At 39.7% G+C, this 17,064-nt stretch overlaps 1 protein-coding gene across 8 annotated transcripts in view; it reads left to right on the top strand.

The window, feature by feature from the left end:
• The window catches only part of RAD18 (RAD18 E3 ubiquitin protein ligase), a 151,018-nt gene that overhangs the window by 17,084 nt on the left and 116,870 nt on the right, over positions 1–17,064 (top strand). For all 8 annotated transcript variants that reach the window (XR_013541618.1, XM_072989475.2, XM_072989474.2 and 5 more), the window contains exons 4-5: positions 2,889–2,959; positions 16,407–16,756. Coding sequence is in view for 7 of the 8 variants with exons in the window: in XM_072989475.2 (XP_072845576.2) it covers positions 2,889–2,959; positions 16,407–16,756 (421 nt within the window). In the remaining variant the exon portion in view is untranslated. The remainder of the gene's footprint in view (positions 1–2,888; positions 2,960–16,406; positions 16,757–17,064) is intronic.

Genomic DNA, 17,064 nt, shown 5'->3' with positions numbered 1-17,064 from the left:
ATGGTTTGCCACTTCTAAAAGAGCAAGGAAACAGAAAGGATGACAGATTCATATCTTGAAAACAGAAGTTAGTCTTGAAAGCTCTGCAGAGGGGAGAAGAATAGCATATAAATGGGTAAAGCCAAAACACAAGTTTAAATCCCCACTTAGCCATAAGGTTTGTTGGAGAAACTGGTTTAGGGCACATGTGCATTCACATAAAAGTGGATCATTCTGTGTTTGCATTCTTTCTTATAGAGAATTTTTCCTCTTCCCCCAACCTTTATCAAGACGGGGCCAGTTGTCAGTTTCCCAATCTCAGTTGACCTGCACTTTGGACCCATCACCACTGGTCTGATGTGCTCTCCTTTTTTTCAGGCTGGAAAATACAGTACTGTAGAACGGTAGATGGGGCAGGCTGGCTAATCTAGTTCACAGTGTATGGGATAAATAGGATACGTTAAGAATACTAGGCACAGGGAGGAGGAACTGGATGAGAGAGAGAGAGAAAGAGAAATCCCTTGTGGGGGCTGATTTTGGATAGGACTGGCAATTGTGAGCAAAGGTCCATATTTTAGATGGAGCTGTGGAGATTCAGAGTGAATTAACTATCTCACCTTCTCCACTCCTGAATTTGTGGCTGACTAGATAAAACAACCTAAGTTCCACATCACTTGCTCTTGCTTCTAAATGTTGTTGTTGTTTAGTCGTTAATTTGTGTCTGACTCTTTGTGACCCAAAGGACCACGCCAGGCCTTCCTGTCTTCCACTGCCTCTCGGAGTTTGGTCAAATTCATGTAGGTAGCTTCAATGATACTGTCCAACCATTTCGTCCTCTGTCGTCCCCTTCTCCTCTTGCCCTCACACTTTCCCAGCATCAGGGTCTTTTCCAGGGAGTCTTCTCTTCTCATGAGATGGCCAAAATATTGGAGCCTCGGCTTCAGGATCTGTCCTACCAGTGAGCACTCAGGATTGATTTCCTTTAGAATTGATAGCTTTGTTCTCCTTGCAGTCCAGGGGACTCTCAAGATCCCCCTCCCAGCACCACAGTTCAAAAGCATCAATTCTTCGGTGGTCAGCCTTCTTAATGGCCCAGCTCTCTCTTCCATACATTGCTACTAGAAAAAACATAGTTTTGAGTATGCAGACCTTTGTTGGCAAGGTGGTGTCTCTGCTTTTTAAGATACTTTTTAGGTTTGTCATTGCTTTCCTCCCAAGAAGCAGTCTTTTAATTTTGTGTCTGCTGTCTCCATCTGCAGTTATCATGGATGTTGAGCTACAGATCATTTTTGCACTCTCCTCCTTCATCCTCATTACAAGGTTCTCTAATTCCTCCTCACTTTCTGCCACCAGAGTGGTATCATCTGCATATCGGAGGTTGTTGATATTTCTTCTGGCAATCTTAATTCCAGTTTGGGATTCCTCCAGTCCAACCTTTCATATGTGTATTCTGCATATAAGTTAAATAAGCCGGGGGACAATATACAGCCTTGTCGTACTCCTTTCCCAATTTTGAATCAATCAGTTGTTCCATATCCAGTTCTGACTGTTGCTTTCTGTCCCAAATATAGATTTCTCAGGAGATTGATAAGGTGGTCAGGCACTCCCATTTCTTTAAGAACTTGCCATAGTTTGCTGGGGTCCACATAGTCAAAGGCTTTTGTGTAGTCAATGAAGCAGATGTTTTTCTGGAACTCTCTGGCTTTCTCCATAATCCAGCACATGTTAGCTTCTAAACTAGAGGTGGGCAAATGAGATCATCTCTATGTTTTTGACCTAGAATTCCCTTTAACCTTAGCCAGCATAACCAGTGGTGAGGTATAATGGGAGTTGTAGTCCAGAAGCATGTGAAGATTACCAGACATACTCTAGACTATTCTTATTCACAGTTGTTATCCTGATGATGTATTTACTTGGAATACCCGGTCATAGCTCTGCATTGTGACTGCTCTGTAATATGAAAAGGGAATAATCAAAACCAAAATTCTAATGATCTCTGGGGTGGAGACTGAAGCAAATCAGGGATAATACTATCTAATAGAGGTGAGGCCTGTATTATATATGCACAGCATGTTGACTCTAAAATACTTTGTTAGAAAGTAAATTGTATGTAAGCCTATGTACAGTAAGCCAAATTAGAATTAGTTATTGCTTCAGGCTTGTTGGATTTCAATGCAGTTCTTAAAATAACAGTTTGCCTAGAAACTCTAGCAAAGGTTTCGATAAGAACTAGCAAGGTATGTCTGCCTTAGAATCTTTGCTCCTAAAGGCATGAATTGTACTACAAATTACTAAATGTTCACAGTCTCCAAGTTCTACTCTGTGCCTCTGTTGATACCCATTGCTTTTTTGGAAGATGGCTTTGTGTATATGTCTGAAACAAATAACTTTGTTTCTGCATTTATATCTTCTGCATAAAGACATGAGTTTTTTCAAGAGAAACAGTAGACGTTTAGCACCATACAAGGCAACTAAATGTGGATGGAAGATGGGTATCAGACTTATAAAGGAACAATTTGTATGCAGCAAACCATTCCATGTCCTGTACTGTATTTGGTTGTTCTGCAATTAATCAGTGTTCAGTCTTTCCATTTTAAAGTTCTGCTTTTTACTCTGATAAAAACAGTGTAAGATGCCGGCCACAGAGACTGGCGAAACGTTAGGAAGAACAATCTTCAGAACACAGCCAAAACCCACAACATGATTGCTTTTTGTGATTTTAACAAATCTGCAGCTGTGCACCATTTCTTAGATTTTTTTTTACAAAAGCTTATTTTTACTTGCTTCTAGGTTTCCTGGAAAGATGGTATATGATTTTTGATGTTGTTCTTTAAGATGTAGCAAATTAAAAAATTTTTTTGGGGGGGAGTTATGTCTAAGTGAAACAACATATTTTGTTTTGTTTTTAGGCAGCTACGGGCCCTGACCTGAAGAATAACCGGATATTAGATGAATTGGTACAGACTTTTAGTTCTGCAAGGTAATACACTGTGATATAAAGTCTGAATCAGGTTTCACTGGGAATTACAAGCTTATCTGTTCTATAATAATGACATTAAATATTTAAATCTGTGCACGGTAAAAAAAGGGTGTGTAAGGATTCTTGGTCAGGGACCATTTGGGCTTTCAGGAGTTAATTGGATATTTTATATTCATGCAACATTTCACTCATCTATAAAGATGTTTAAATATGTGATTTAAACAAGCAAGCATACGTGATTCCTGCAATACCACTTTGTTTGGAAGCTGAGCAAAGCACAGCTAGGAAACCATTGTTAGAAGATAGAGCGGGGATAGAGAAGAAATAATGGGAAGAGCAGAGTTTAGATCTGTGGGGAGTAAAAGTTTGCAGAAGTTATTATTTTGGACTGCAACTCTTAGAATCCTCAAGTCATTCTGCTTGACGGATTCTGAGAGTTACTGTCCAAAATAGTAAATCTGGCAGTTACAGTCCAAAACGGTAAAGTTCCCAAATGTGGTTTAAAACCCATGAAAAGTTGCAGGCTCAGTAGGACTGGGCTTGATGACCAAAATATCTGACATGGTATAAAAGGATATTTGCAAGAGAAACTGGGGTGTTTGCCTTCTGCCCTGTGCTTTTTGGTCAGGAGGTGTTTGAAGGATGTGCTTCTGTGTTGTAAGCTCTCCTTTTGCAAAGCTGGAAAAACAGGGACTTCTTGGCAGAAACCGTAGCATGTCTGGAAGAGGATCCTTTCTGGGAATGAATTCAGCAGCTACTCAACAGCACTCTTTCCATAACCACTGCACTGCTGCTCTCCCTGTGTGCTAAACAAGTATGTTCTTGCCAGTTTTTCTTTTGGATATCGCTTGGGGTGGATATAGACCAGCATTAAAGGTAAAGGTAAAGGTTCCCCTTGACAATTTTTGTCCAGTCGTGTCCAACTCTAGGGGGCGGCGCTCATCCCACTCTTCAAGCCATAGAGCCAGCGTTTGTCCAAAGACAATCTTTCCGTGGTCACATGGCCAGTGTGATTTAGACACGGAACGCTGTTTACCTTCCCACCGAGATGGTATCTATTTATCTACTCGCATTTGCATGCTTTCGAACCGCTAGGTTGGCGGGAGCTGGGACAAGCAACGGGCGCTCACTCCATCGTGTGGATTCGATCTTACGACTGCTTGGTCTTCTGACCCTGCAGCACAGGCTTCTGCGGTTTAGCCCACAGCACCACCACCAGTTCACCAGTTCACCAAGTGAACTGGCAGCAGGACTGCATGGGATTTGTGGAGTTCAGGTTGTTTATAGACTCTAATATCACGTCAGAGATGAAGCACTTTCAGTTAAGACTTTCAGTTAAGACTATACTGGTTTTATCGCAAGTGCAGCTCAGTTTAACTATTGTGTTTGAGACTAATTTGGTAATGTATCTATATAATTTGGTATTGACCAAATGATAAATGAAGAGTGTTGAAGCTGAACCATACAAATACCTGTCACTTCTACTGTATGTGTGACTGAATCATTTTGCAGTCAGTATTCATTCAAGAATATCTAAGGTTAGTAAAGTTACTTTAGTAAATTTACTACAGTATTTGCAATAATAAGGCTAGCAGTCAACAATTGGCAATAAAAGCATGTTTTGAGGAAGGCTGGTCTTTCTCTGTTAACTGGGCTCAATTAGTTGAGAGGGGAAATGTAAGATTAACTGGCCAAAACAATTTTATGCACGTACAGGAAGAGTCACTGTGGCTAATTGCAGATAGTTGATGAACTAACTGTCTGGATCAGGAACATGACTGGGTGTGTGGTAGCGGTGCACCCAACACCTTATCAGTTAGCTGCATCCGTACTTCCATATACTTAAGATACAGCTGCAAATAAATATCTACTACTGAGGGTTTTTTTATAAGAATGAAAGCAAGAGTTCCATTTGGCAAGGTGTGTGTTGTAGTTGTTAAGTGGCCCCCATAGTTTTGAACTTCCTTCTCTTATTGCTGTCTTGAAAGGAACAGAAATTAGGGCTGACTGAAAATAAGTAGTTCTTTCACAAATATCTTTGCTGTCTTTTGGTACATTTTTGTTGTCAGTCCAGATAGCACTGCAAAAAGGGCTGATGTCTTTTTATGTACAGTGGTGCTCCGCATAGCGAGTGCCCCGTTTAATGACGAATCTGCATAGCGATGCGGATTTTGCGATCGCAAAAGCGATCGCATTGCGAGGTTTAGAATGGCTAAACATTGCACTGCAATGATCGGTAAGCGTTTCGCTTACCAATCTTCGCATTGCAATGTTTAGAAAACAGCTGATCGGTGGTTCCAAAATGGCCGCCGGGAGAAAAAATGGCCACCCACAGCATTTGTGCGCGGTTTCCTCGCTTACCGAGGTGGCGAAAATGGCGGCCGTATGGAGGATTTCCGCTTTGCGGTGAGTTTATCCCCCATAGGAATGCATTAAACAGGGTTTAATGCGTTCCTATGGGGTTTTTTGCCCCGGATAGCGACGACTTATCCAGAACGGATTATCCTCGCTATGCGGGGCACCACTGTATTTATTTTATTATTTATTCATTTGATTTATACCCTGCCCCCCCTAGACAGCATCTACTTGGGGTGGCTTACAAAATCATAAAATATCATTAAATAAGAATAAAAACAGCACAATCAAAATAAACAACATTCATAATAAAAACATTTGAACATTAATATAGCATGATCAAGATGGGGAATAAAAGAATAGAAAATATAGAATTCAAGAATTGACATGAGGGAAAGCTTGCTAATCCCCCCCCCCCCATCTCTTGTTAGGTTTGGGAGTTGCTTTGGTACTCTTGTTACCTATCTTTAGTCAAGTCCTTAGATACACTAGGGATATTAGTTATTATTAGTATGTGTCTGATGACTTGACTAAAGACATCTAACAAGAATATTGCTTGGAGAAGAGTTATTGGTAAATGAATGTTAAAACCCCAAATCTGATAATGGGCATTCTGTAATGGAATAGCTTTTAAGTCCACATAGGAATAAAATTGGAATTGCTTGTCTTAAGAAGAAGAAGATGATAATTGGACATTTCCTCTCAGTTGGACAGCTGAACTGCATTACTATCGACTGCTTTACCTTATAGCTGCCCAAAATAAAATTTTTCTGAATGACTCAGTTTTGTACCTCAGCTATCCTACTAAACTTTTAACCTTTCTGCATGAATTTTTTTTCTTTCTTTCAAAATGAGAAGGCCATAGAACGTGGACTGAGGCAAGAAAAAAAATCTTGTATCCCAATTCATTTTGGATGACGCAACTGATCTTTGCAGCATCTTGTGCCTTAGAGAACTATCCGCATTAAATTGTTATACTAAAACTAATTTTTGAGGTAACCGACCTATCAAATTAACACAATGGAACCCCTGTATTCATACATCAGGGTAAAATTTTATTCTTTCTGAAAGGTTATGATTTCAAATTTGCCTCGTCTCATGTAGTAATGAGAAAAGATTTATTTTCTACTCCTTGGTCTCTTATATATATCTGTAAAGTTCTAAAAGAATTGGGGCTGAGATTATTTTCTTGAATCAGTGGCCACAATCCTGTTTGCTTAAAATTATGTGGTGGAAGCTGATATTGTCATCACAGATTATGCTAGTAACATTTAATTCATATCCCTCTGTTTTACATCCTAAGGTTCCATAAAGCTCCTTTTGCCCCTGGGGAAGCTTTTGGGAACCTTGGGATATGGACGGGGAGCCTGTAAAAGTCAAAAATTGCTGTTGGATTGCTGCTGGCAATCCTGATCCCACTAGTGAATATCTGTCCATGTTTTCGGATTGTTAAAGAGTTGAAAGTTGCTGTGCCTTTTTAATTGCCCCCCCCCCCCAATGTTCTGGATTTATTCAGATTCAGGTTTTATAATATGGTAAGCTGTTTAGTTGTGCTTTGATATTATAATGTATTGTAATTTTTATTATATCTGATTTTTTAATCATTTTCTTGGATCCCAGTATTGAAGGGACAATGTAAATAGGCATGTTGATAAGATGCTGTCTTTCCTCGATTCCTACATCTGTCAGTCTCCATCTTCTAGGCACCACACCTGTCAGATTGAGATTGTGATAGCAATTTGTTCTTGCTCTTATTACCAATCATCCCAATAACTCTCTCTGTCTACTTTGAGATTTCTCTGATCTGAAAATGGTGATCTGAAAATGCAGAGTTAGTTTTTGCATGACAAGCTGTAATACTGCTTTGCTAAGGAATAACGGTTGATGGAGGAAGAGATGTAAGATTGTTGAACTAGAAAATGAGGACAAGATTCAGGGGAAAAGAAGAAGAACCGCCATCAAAGGAAACCTAACTTTTGTTAGAGGGACCTGCTTTAATGGATTTGAATTTCATAGAAGTTGGGCTTGTCTTCCTGAATGTTTGTGGAACATTGCACTGCGTGTTAGAGCGAAAAGTGTCACTTTTAAATAGCATTTCAAAAAGATTATCCAGGATAAATTGACAATATAGGTGGATCTGTTTTTCTTAGAACAGCAGGAAGAAAACTTTTGGAATGCCCTATCTTTGAAATACACCAAAGTTATTAACACCACTGCTGAGAATAAATTTCTTGTTCCTCTTTTAATTTTTTTAAGTCTATTGCATATTGAAAGTGCTGGCATAAAGTAGCCTATGTTTGTTGATAGGGTACTCTGGCCTGCTTCTCATGTTCCTTTCAAAGGCAGATATGTCAGATGCATTTTCAGGAGACTTACTTTTGTCAACAAGCTGCTCTATTTTTCTTCTGCTCAAAAGCCTGGGTGTTTTTACACTTCTGTGACCAGTTTTCCCAGTTGTAACTCATACAAACTTGTTTGGTTGTTCTCAGCATCTGAAGAAGGTAATGCAAGCCTTCTCTCAATCCTTAATAAGGAGATTAAAAACAAGGGCTCTGGAATCCCTAACCAAACTTAAGGTGCAAAATAAGACACGAGTAAATCATCTGGCAGGAATAGGATTACAACCAAAATATTACAGCTGTGGAATGAAAACATTTCCACAAATGTTTCTTGTGCTTGCTGTATTGTGGAAACCATTTCTCTATTCCATGGCTAGCTTTGGTTTTGTGTTTGCTTCTTGCACTGAGTATATTCCTCGAGGCAGAAGTGCTGCAACTTAATATGCCTTCTGTGATAATTGCTGAGTATTCCACAGAGACTACAATTGTGCCAGGCTTGTTTTTAGGTGTGGTATATGTTTCAGCAAAATGAAGCATTTGCAAAAGAAGTGGCAATAGATAACATAGCTGCTGCTCTGTGAATTCATTACCACCTGATGTTCCTAGGTGGCTGAATGAGCCAGGAGGCAGATGTGTTTCACTATGTTTTCGTCTGCATTTGCTAACAAACCTCTCCTACCCACTTAAATCATAGTTCTTCATGTTTTTTGGACCAACAGATGGTAGTTTAGGGTCTACTTCCAAATCAGAATGTGAAGTATCCTGGTTTGTAGGAAGTCCTTAAACTTGGTTTGGATCACGGCTAGCTTAATTATCAGCTTGTGGGGACTATACAGAGGAAATAGATGTATACAGAGCAGTCTGAGGCATTAGGGAGAAGTCCTGTTGTTTCTTCCTCTTTCCTTTGGAGCTGGTGTCTCGGAAGAGGTATTTACCATATCCTCCGAGTGGAGGGAAGGCTGTTACATCTCTTCCTTTATCAATAGACCGACACCACTCTACTCTTTCCTTCATGTGGGAAGGGTGGTGTTTGGTGGCATAGGCAGTAATATAGGTGTGAGTGCTGCTGAAGTTTTATCCTTTTCGGATGGAACGACATGGTTATTTGCACATTCACAGATGGACAGGGGATTAGGCATCTAATATGGCTGCCTCTCCTGTTACTGCTCCATCCTTCACCATAATATCCTCCTCCTTGCAGTGGGGGCAGACTTGCTTCTGTTGTGTTAAGGACTATGCTTTCCTTCCTGCATCCTTTGGTAGGATAACTTTCCCCCTTCCTGGTTTGGATATTACAGTGGATGTTAAAAGTTTACACACCGCTGTTAAAATGTCAAGTGTCTGTGATGTAAAAAAATGAGACAAAGATAAATCATTTCAGAACTTTTTCCACCTTTAATGAAACCTATGAACTGTACAACTCAGTTGAACAATAAACAAATCTTTTAGGTGGAGGGAACTAAACATAAAAACCTGAAATAATATGGCTGCATATGTGTGCACACCCTCTTATAACTGGGGATGTAGCTGTGTTCACATTTCAACTTATGTTAAGTAGGAGTCAGTACACACCTGCCATCATTTAAAGTACCTCTGAGGAATCCCAAATAAAGATCAGCTGTGCTAGTAGGTCTTTCCTGACATTTTCTTAGTCACATCCTACAGCAACAGCCATGGTCCGCAGAGAGCTTCCAAAGCATCCGAGGGACCTCATTGTTAAAAGGCATCAGTCAGGAGAAGGGTAAAAAAGAATTTCCAAGGCATTAGATATACCATGGAACACAGTAAAGACAGTCATCATCAAATGGAGAAAATATGGTACAACAGTGACATTACCAAAAACTGGACGTCCATGCAAAATTGATGAAAAGACTAAAAGAAAATTGGTCAGGGAGGCTGCCAAAAGGCCTACAGCAACATTAAAGGAGCTGCAGAAATATCTGGCAGGTCCTGGCTGTGTGGATCTCCCGTATTCTTCATATATCTGGGCTATGGGGTAGAGTGGCAAGACAGAAGCCTTTTCTTATGAAGAAAAACATACAAGTCCAGATCAGTTTTGCAGAAACACATCTAAAGTCTCTCAAAAGCATGTGGGCAAAAGTGTTATGGTCTGACGAAACCAAGGTTGAACTTTTTAGCCATAATTCCAAAAGATATGTGTGGTGCAAAAACAACACTGCACATCTCCAAAAGAACACTATACCCACAAGGAAGCATGGTGGTGGCAACATCATGCTTTGGGGCTGGTTTTCTTTAGTTGGGCCAGGGACCTTAGTCAAGGTAGAGGGAATTCTGAACAGTTCCAAATACTAGTCAGTATTGGCACAAAACCTTCAGGCTTCTGCTAGAAAGCTGAACATAAGGAGGAACTTCAACATGACAACAACTCAAAGCATACATCCAAATCAACAAAGGAATGGCTTCACCAGAAGAAGATTAACGTTTTGGAATGGTCCAGCCAGAGCCCAGACATGAATCTGATTGAATATCTGTGGGGTGATCTGAAGAGGGCTGTGCGCAAGAGACACCCTTGCAATCTGACAGATATGGAGCGTTTTTGCAAAGAAGAGTGGGCAAACATTGCCAAGTCAATATGTGCCATACTGACAGACTCATACCAAAAGAGGCTGAGTACTGTAATAAAATAAAAAGGTGCTTCAACAAAGTATTAGTTTAAATGTGTGCACACAGATGCAACCATATTATTTCAGGTTTTTTTTATTTTTACTTCCCTACCCCTAAAAGATTTTAGTTTGTTTTTCAACTGAGTTGTACAGTTCATAGGTCTCATTAAAGGTGGAAAAAGCTCTGAAATTTATCTTTGTCTCATTTTTTTTACATCACAGACACAACATTTTAACAGGGGTATGTAAACTTTTAATATCCACTGTATATGAAGCTGTTCTTTAAAAATACAGAGTCTTTACCAAATTATGGTACACAAGTGGAGGAGGAAGGATGACGCAGATGAATATACAGTTCACATCCAGTATAACCCATGGTTTACCATAATTTTCAGTTGGCATATTCAAAGGCCAACTGAAAACCCATCTATTTAGGCAACCCTTCCCTCCAGCCACTTCTTGATTTATTTTGTTCCTCCATCTTGAGTTATTGTCTTTAGAGGCATTACTTTGTTCCTATATTTTAAATTGTTTATTTTATATGTTGTTACCCACCCAGAGTAGTCAGTTATTTATTCAATGAATGAATGAATGAATGAATGAATAAATAAATAAATAAATAACCACAGTTTATTTGGTATGTATTAACTGTTCATTAGTGTTCCCTCTAAGCTGCACAGGTGCATGGCTGTGCAGCACTGCATGGGTGCTGTGCACCTGCAGCCAGTGATGCTGCCCATTTGGTTCCGGTCACTGTCAGAATCTGACACTTACAGGATGGAGCCCCTGCCCAGCCCTGGTGGAAAATTAGAGAGATTGTTGACTGTTCTTTTTTCTTTTTTTCTCCTACGTTCTGTACAAGATTCTCCTTTCTGTACATGCTGTTCAGTAGTGATTATATGTAGAAGAAATTGCAGAAACAGAAGCTTGATTTTAATGTGGAAAAATTATATGTGGCTCCCAGTTCCTTTTGTTTCTTGAGAGAGGGCCCTTTTAAATTCCACAACATTAATATTTTAGTTTGTGCTTTGTTCATAAATTGCATCAGTGACCAATAATTTACTGGCACTTCTACTTTATTATTTTATTGCTCAGAAGGACTAGTGTTTCTTATACCCAGTTTAATAATAGATTGTAATATTTAATTTTGATTTCCATTAATAGATGTGCATAAATCTCATCTACTAAGATTCAGTTAGTATGTCTTTAGTAAGGCAGGTCTAGTTTCAAACTAGAATATCAATGCTTGCAGCACCCTCTAACTTCCCTAAAGGTATTTTTAAAAAATATTTCTTTATCTGTCTATAGATACTTCTTTATATGTCTGTAGGTGCAAGAGATTGTTGGGTTTGATGACTTCTAGAAACCTTCAAATTCTGCAGTTGTGATTGTGCAGAATCGTTCGTTCGTTCGTTTAGTTGTTCAGTCATGTCCGACTCTTCGTGACCCCATGGACCAGGGCATGCCAGGCCCTCCTATCTTCCACTGCCTCCCGGAGTTGTGTCAAATTCATATTGGTTACTTTGATGGCACTGTCCAACCATCTCATCCTCTGTCGTCCCCTTCTCTTGCTTCCACACTTTCCTAACATCAAGGTCTTTTCCAAGGAGTCTTCTCTTCTCATGAGATGGCCAAAGTATTGGAGCCTCGGCTTCAGAATCTGTCCTTCCAGTGAGCAATCAGGGTTGATTTTCTTTAGAATAGATAGGTTTGTTCTCCTTGCAGTCCAGGGGACTTTCAAGATCCCCCTCCCAGCACCACAGTTCAAAAGCATCAATTTTTCGGCGGTCAGCTTTCTTTATGGTCCAGCTCTCACTTCCATACATTGCTACTGGAAAAACCATAGTTTTGAGTATGCAGATCTTTGTTGGCAAGGTGGTGTCTCTGCTTTTTAAGATGCTGTCAAGGTTTGTCATCACTTTCCTCCCAAGAAGCAGGGGTCTTTTAATTTCGGGGCTGCTGTCTCCATCTGCAGTGATCATGGAGCCCAAGAAAGTAAAATCTGTCACTGCCTCCATATCTTCCCCTTCTATTTCCCAGGAGGTCATGGGACCAGTGGCCATGATCTTAGTTTTTTTATGTTGAGCTTCAGACCGTTTTTTGCACTCTCTTCTTTCACCCTCTTTAATTCCTCCTCACTTTCTGCCATCAGAGTGGTATCATTTGCATATCAGAGGTTGTTGATATTTCTTCCGGCAATCTTAATTCCGGTTTGGGATTCCTCCAGTCCAGCCTTTCACATGATGTATTCTGCATATAAGTTAAATATGCCGGGAGACAATATACAGCCTTATCGTACTCCTTTTCCAATTTTGAACCAATCAGTTGTTCCATATCCAGTTCTAACTGTTGCTTCTTTTCCAACATATAGGTTTCTCAAGAGATAGATAAGGTGGTCAGGCACTCCCATTTCTTTAAGAACTTGCCATAGTTTGCTGTGGTCCACACAATCAAAGGCTTTTGTATAGTCAATGAAGCAGAAGTAGATGTTTTTCTGGAACTCTGGCTTTCTCTATAATCCAGCGCAAGTTAGCAATTTGGTCTCTAGTTCCTCTGCCTCTTCGGAATCCAGCTTGTACTTCTGGGAGTTCTCGGTCCACATACTGCTAAGCCTGCCTTGGAGGATTTTGAGCATAACCTTGCTAGCATGTGAAATGAGTGCAATTGTACGGTAGTTGGAGCATACTTTGGCACTGCCCTTCTTAGGGATTGGGATGTAAACTGATCTTTTCCAGTCCTCTGGCCACTGTAAAGTTTTCCAAACTTGCTGACATATTGAACGTAGCACCTTAACAGTGTCATCTTTTAAGATTTTAAATATTTCAAGGAATGCCATCACCTCCACTGGCCTTGTTGTTAGACAAGCTTTCTAAGGCCCACTTGACTTCACTCTCCAGGATGTCTGGCTCAAGGTCAGCAACCACATTATCTGGGTTGTCCAGGATATCCAAATCATTCTGATATAATACCTCTGTGTATTCTTGCCACCTCTTCTTGATGTCTTCTGCTTCTGTTAGTTCCCTCCCATTTTTGTCCTTTTATCATGTCCATCTTTGCACAAAATGTTCCTCTAATATCTCCAGTTTTCCTGAACAGATCTCTGGTTTTTCCTTTTGTGTTATTTTCCTCTATTTCTTTGCATTGTTCATTTAAGAAGGCCGTCTTGTCTCTCCTTGCTATTCTTTGGAAATCTGCATTCAGTTTTCTGTTGTGCAGAATACCTTTAGCTAAATCCAGTTGCATGTTATTTTATGTCTAATGGGTGTCATGCAGTTTGGACTGACATTGGATTTCAGATTTAGCTCTTTTTTCTTCAGTGTCTGAAGGTCTTTGTTTTGGCATAAATTTGAAGAGAAAGTTACAAAAACCATACATACTTACACTTTGGAGCAACAAAGTCATTAATGTTTTCTCTTTCACTCCTAGTGTGATCTGCATCCACTGTTGTCATTGGGCCGGTGCAAGATCCACTAAGCTGCCACTTATGCATTTTCAGAGTATATGTGAGGGTTGTATCCACACAGTTTCTCTTGCATGCACATGTGCGCGCGCGCGCACACACACACACACACACACACACACACACACACACGTATATATATTAAAAGTTCCAAGTTACTTCATGCAGACTGGTTTGGTCTTTATAGATGAGCCATTATTTATTTCATGAGGTAATAAGGAGAAAGTTATTTTGAAACCATTTTGCTGATTTGTGTTTTAAGATAAAAAAAGATTCCAGCTTCCAAATAATTTGTAAATGTGACCTTTACTACGCAACCATGATCACCTTTGTATGTGTAGATTCTGTGTTTCAGTGAAAGAACTTAAGCTATACTTCTTGTCAGAAATAAATTCTATTTTGAATCACCTTGGTTGTTACTAAATTTCAAAGACAATGTATCAGAATATATATAGTAAAGTGTTTAGAACTTTTATGTGTTCTTCAAAGTCAGTGAAAACATTTTGCTTTTGTAGTGATTCAGGACAGGTGTTATGTTTGTATGCAGAGAAGCACCGGGGAATGGAAATTGGTGGAAAATTATTTTTTCTGCTCTTCCTCTATGTAAGCAGTCTTTTGCAGAGAAAGACAGGAGATAGGTAGTTTCCCTGTGCAGCTTTTAACTTCTGTTCTAGTCATTACACTCTTATCCGTGAGGGAGAATTCTGTCTGTACAGTACTTCAGACTATATTGCACCCAACTGTTACGTATTAACTGTATTAAAAATTATGCCCATGATTTTTTATTCCTCTTTTCTTTCCTGTGTTATACACTGAGGTACAGTTGTGTACAATATATGGCCACTAGATGTCACCACTTAGCTTATTCCTTCTTGTTGTTGTTGTTGTTGTTGTTGTTGTTGTTGTTGTTGTTAAGTCGTGTCTGACTCTTCGTGACCCCATGGACCAGAGCACGCCAGGCGCTCATGTCTTCCACTGCCTCCCAGAGTTCGGTCAGATTCATGTCGGTAGCTTTGATGACACTGTCCAGCCATCTCGTGCTCTGTCATCCCCTTCTCTTGCCCTTACAGTAGCTATATAAAGCATGAGCAAGGTGTGTACCATCATTAGCAAGGTGTGCACCATCTTGATAGCTTTTGGTTTCTTCACATGTAGCTGAATGAATGCATCTCAACAGCAACCCATAGAGTCTTGCAGGGCATTTTCTGGTGCTGTTTGCTTCACAGAAGATCTAGACCTATTTTTGGAAAATGTAATTCTCTTTCAGAGTCTGATTTTGTGCTGAATTTTCAGCTACTTGTATAGTGGTGCCATCATGTCAGCTAGCCACTTGAAATATCATTGAATAATGTTAGTTAAGACATTCTTTGGAGTGCATGCAATATGTTACCTTAAGTATGGTTTTCAGACATTATTCAAGGTATTTTTTTTTCTGATGTCATACACAGTATATGGTATTGGTTCCTTTGCTCCTCAGATATCAACCAGAAAGACGATATAGACCAGGAACTGCAGCCATGATGCTAATATTTCCTTTAGTCTTAGAACGATGTTCTAATGAGATACATGTAGATTCTTCTCTGGGGTGGAGACTATGTTCCTGCCTGTACCCCTGCATTTCCTTTTAAACTGGAAATTTTTCAAAAAGCATAATCTAAAGAAGGGCATATCTTTTTTAAAAAAATCAACTTTAAGATACATATTTTTCCTTGATATTGTGGTAGTTCCTTGTCCCCAAGAACAAAGTACATTTTTGTAATGGAGTATGTTGTGGAGGTGTATGCTATATGACATCATGAGAATCCCCACCCCCAAAAGGAAAAGGGATTACTTATGAGCTGCTGATGCTTTGTATATGGCAAATACTGTATATCATTGTTGATATAACACAAAGAAATGCTATGTTATGTTAGCTTTCTCTTTTAATAAGTTAATCAACTAATTGATTTATTATTATGTGTAAACACCTTCAGAATGTGAATTAGGATAAAAGATGGAACATGAGTGATTGACCCTAAAGAGACTTCTCCAATATTGAGAATCCTTGACCATAACCTGTGACAAAAGTTTTGAAGTATACATACCACCAATGTTGATCTATTGCAAAATTAATTTTGAGAGTACCATATGTTACACTGACTTGATCCTTCACCTGCTTCTGTTATTCATTTAGTAGTTGTTCCCCTTTCTGGTATGATTCTGAACTCTAGGTAATGATTTGATACGCTGCTCTGCCATCTTGTCTTGTGGAGGTACTTCTGAATGCTAGGTTACTCCACAATAAAACATGAACTGTTCAGGATTTAATTCTGGACAACATGTGTTACCAAGACTCGGGTAAGCTGGGTCCATATAACCAAATAAATCCACATTGAAAAAGACACTCATGGCTTTATCAAGGGAACAGCTGCAAATTCTCTTTTTAAAGTAGTATACTGCTATGAGGTTCAGTTCATTTACTGTTCTTTCTTGCTTATGATTTGGATTCTAGCCTGAGTATCTCCATAAAGTAGCTGCTTACTCAGTGAGGGTTTATAGAGTTCTTAGTCAATTGCTGAGTTTTCTTTCATTCTGTAAATTAGCAGAGCGGGCAGATTAGGAACTTTTCTGGTCCAACTCCCTGTGTGGATTGCAGAGAAACATTGATGTAATTCTGTGTTTGCTCTTAGGCAGAGGCTGCTCCAGGCAGTCTTGGATTCGCCACCAGTTTCGCCTCCAGCAATGTTTACCAAAAAGGCTTCTGTCCAAAGCCGTGTTCCAAGTTCCCCAGTTGTTCCTGCTCTGGAATGGCAAAAACAGTTTAAAGATGCTATTTTTTCCAAAGAAAATATTCACACACCAAAAAGGCACTTGAAGCTACCTGAAAGAGAAGATAAAAAGATCAAAATAAAGCAGGAAGAGACTCCATGGGGTTCTGAAGAGGCCCACGAGACCACTGACCAAGGGGCAGCAAACTTGACAGGAGGAACCAAAAATCCTGAAACACCTTCTACATCGGCAACAAAAGTTATCATGAAGGGTAATGTTTCATCTTTTATTCTGTAGTTCTTACATGACAATAGGTATTGATGTTGCAGGTCATCTTGCAGTGATTGCAACTATTTTGGGCATTTTCTATTTGCTGTGTAGGCCATTTTTTTGTTGGCAATATTTTGCCCATCCGTTTCCGCATTGACTTCAAAGTGTTAATGATTATATATAAAGCCCTAAACGGTTTGGGACCTCAATATTTGGCAGATCGTCTTCTCCCACCCAGATCTACCCGAATCACCCGACACAGCCAGCAGGGATGGCTGAGGGGCCTGACGCCGAGAGAGGCCCGGAAAG

The sequence above is a fragment of the Pogona vitticeps genome, chromosome 2, assembly GCF_051106095.1.
Source record: "Pogona vitticeps strain Pit_001003342236 chromosome 2, PviZW2.1, whole genome shotgun sequence".
Classification (NCBI taxonomy): Eukaryota; Metazoa; Chordata; class Lepidosauria; order Squamata; family Agamidae; genus Pogona; species Pogona vitticeps.
This window is presented reverse-complemented; position numbering and strand designations above follow the sequence as displayed.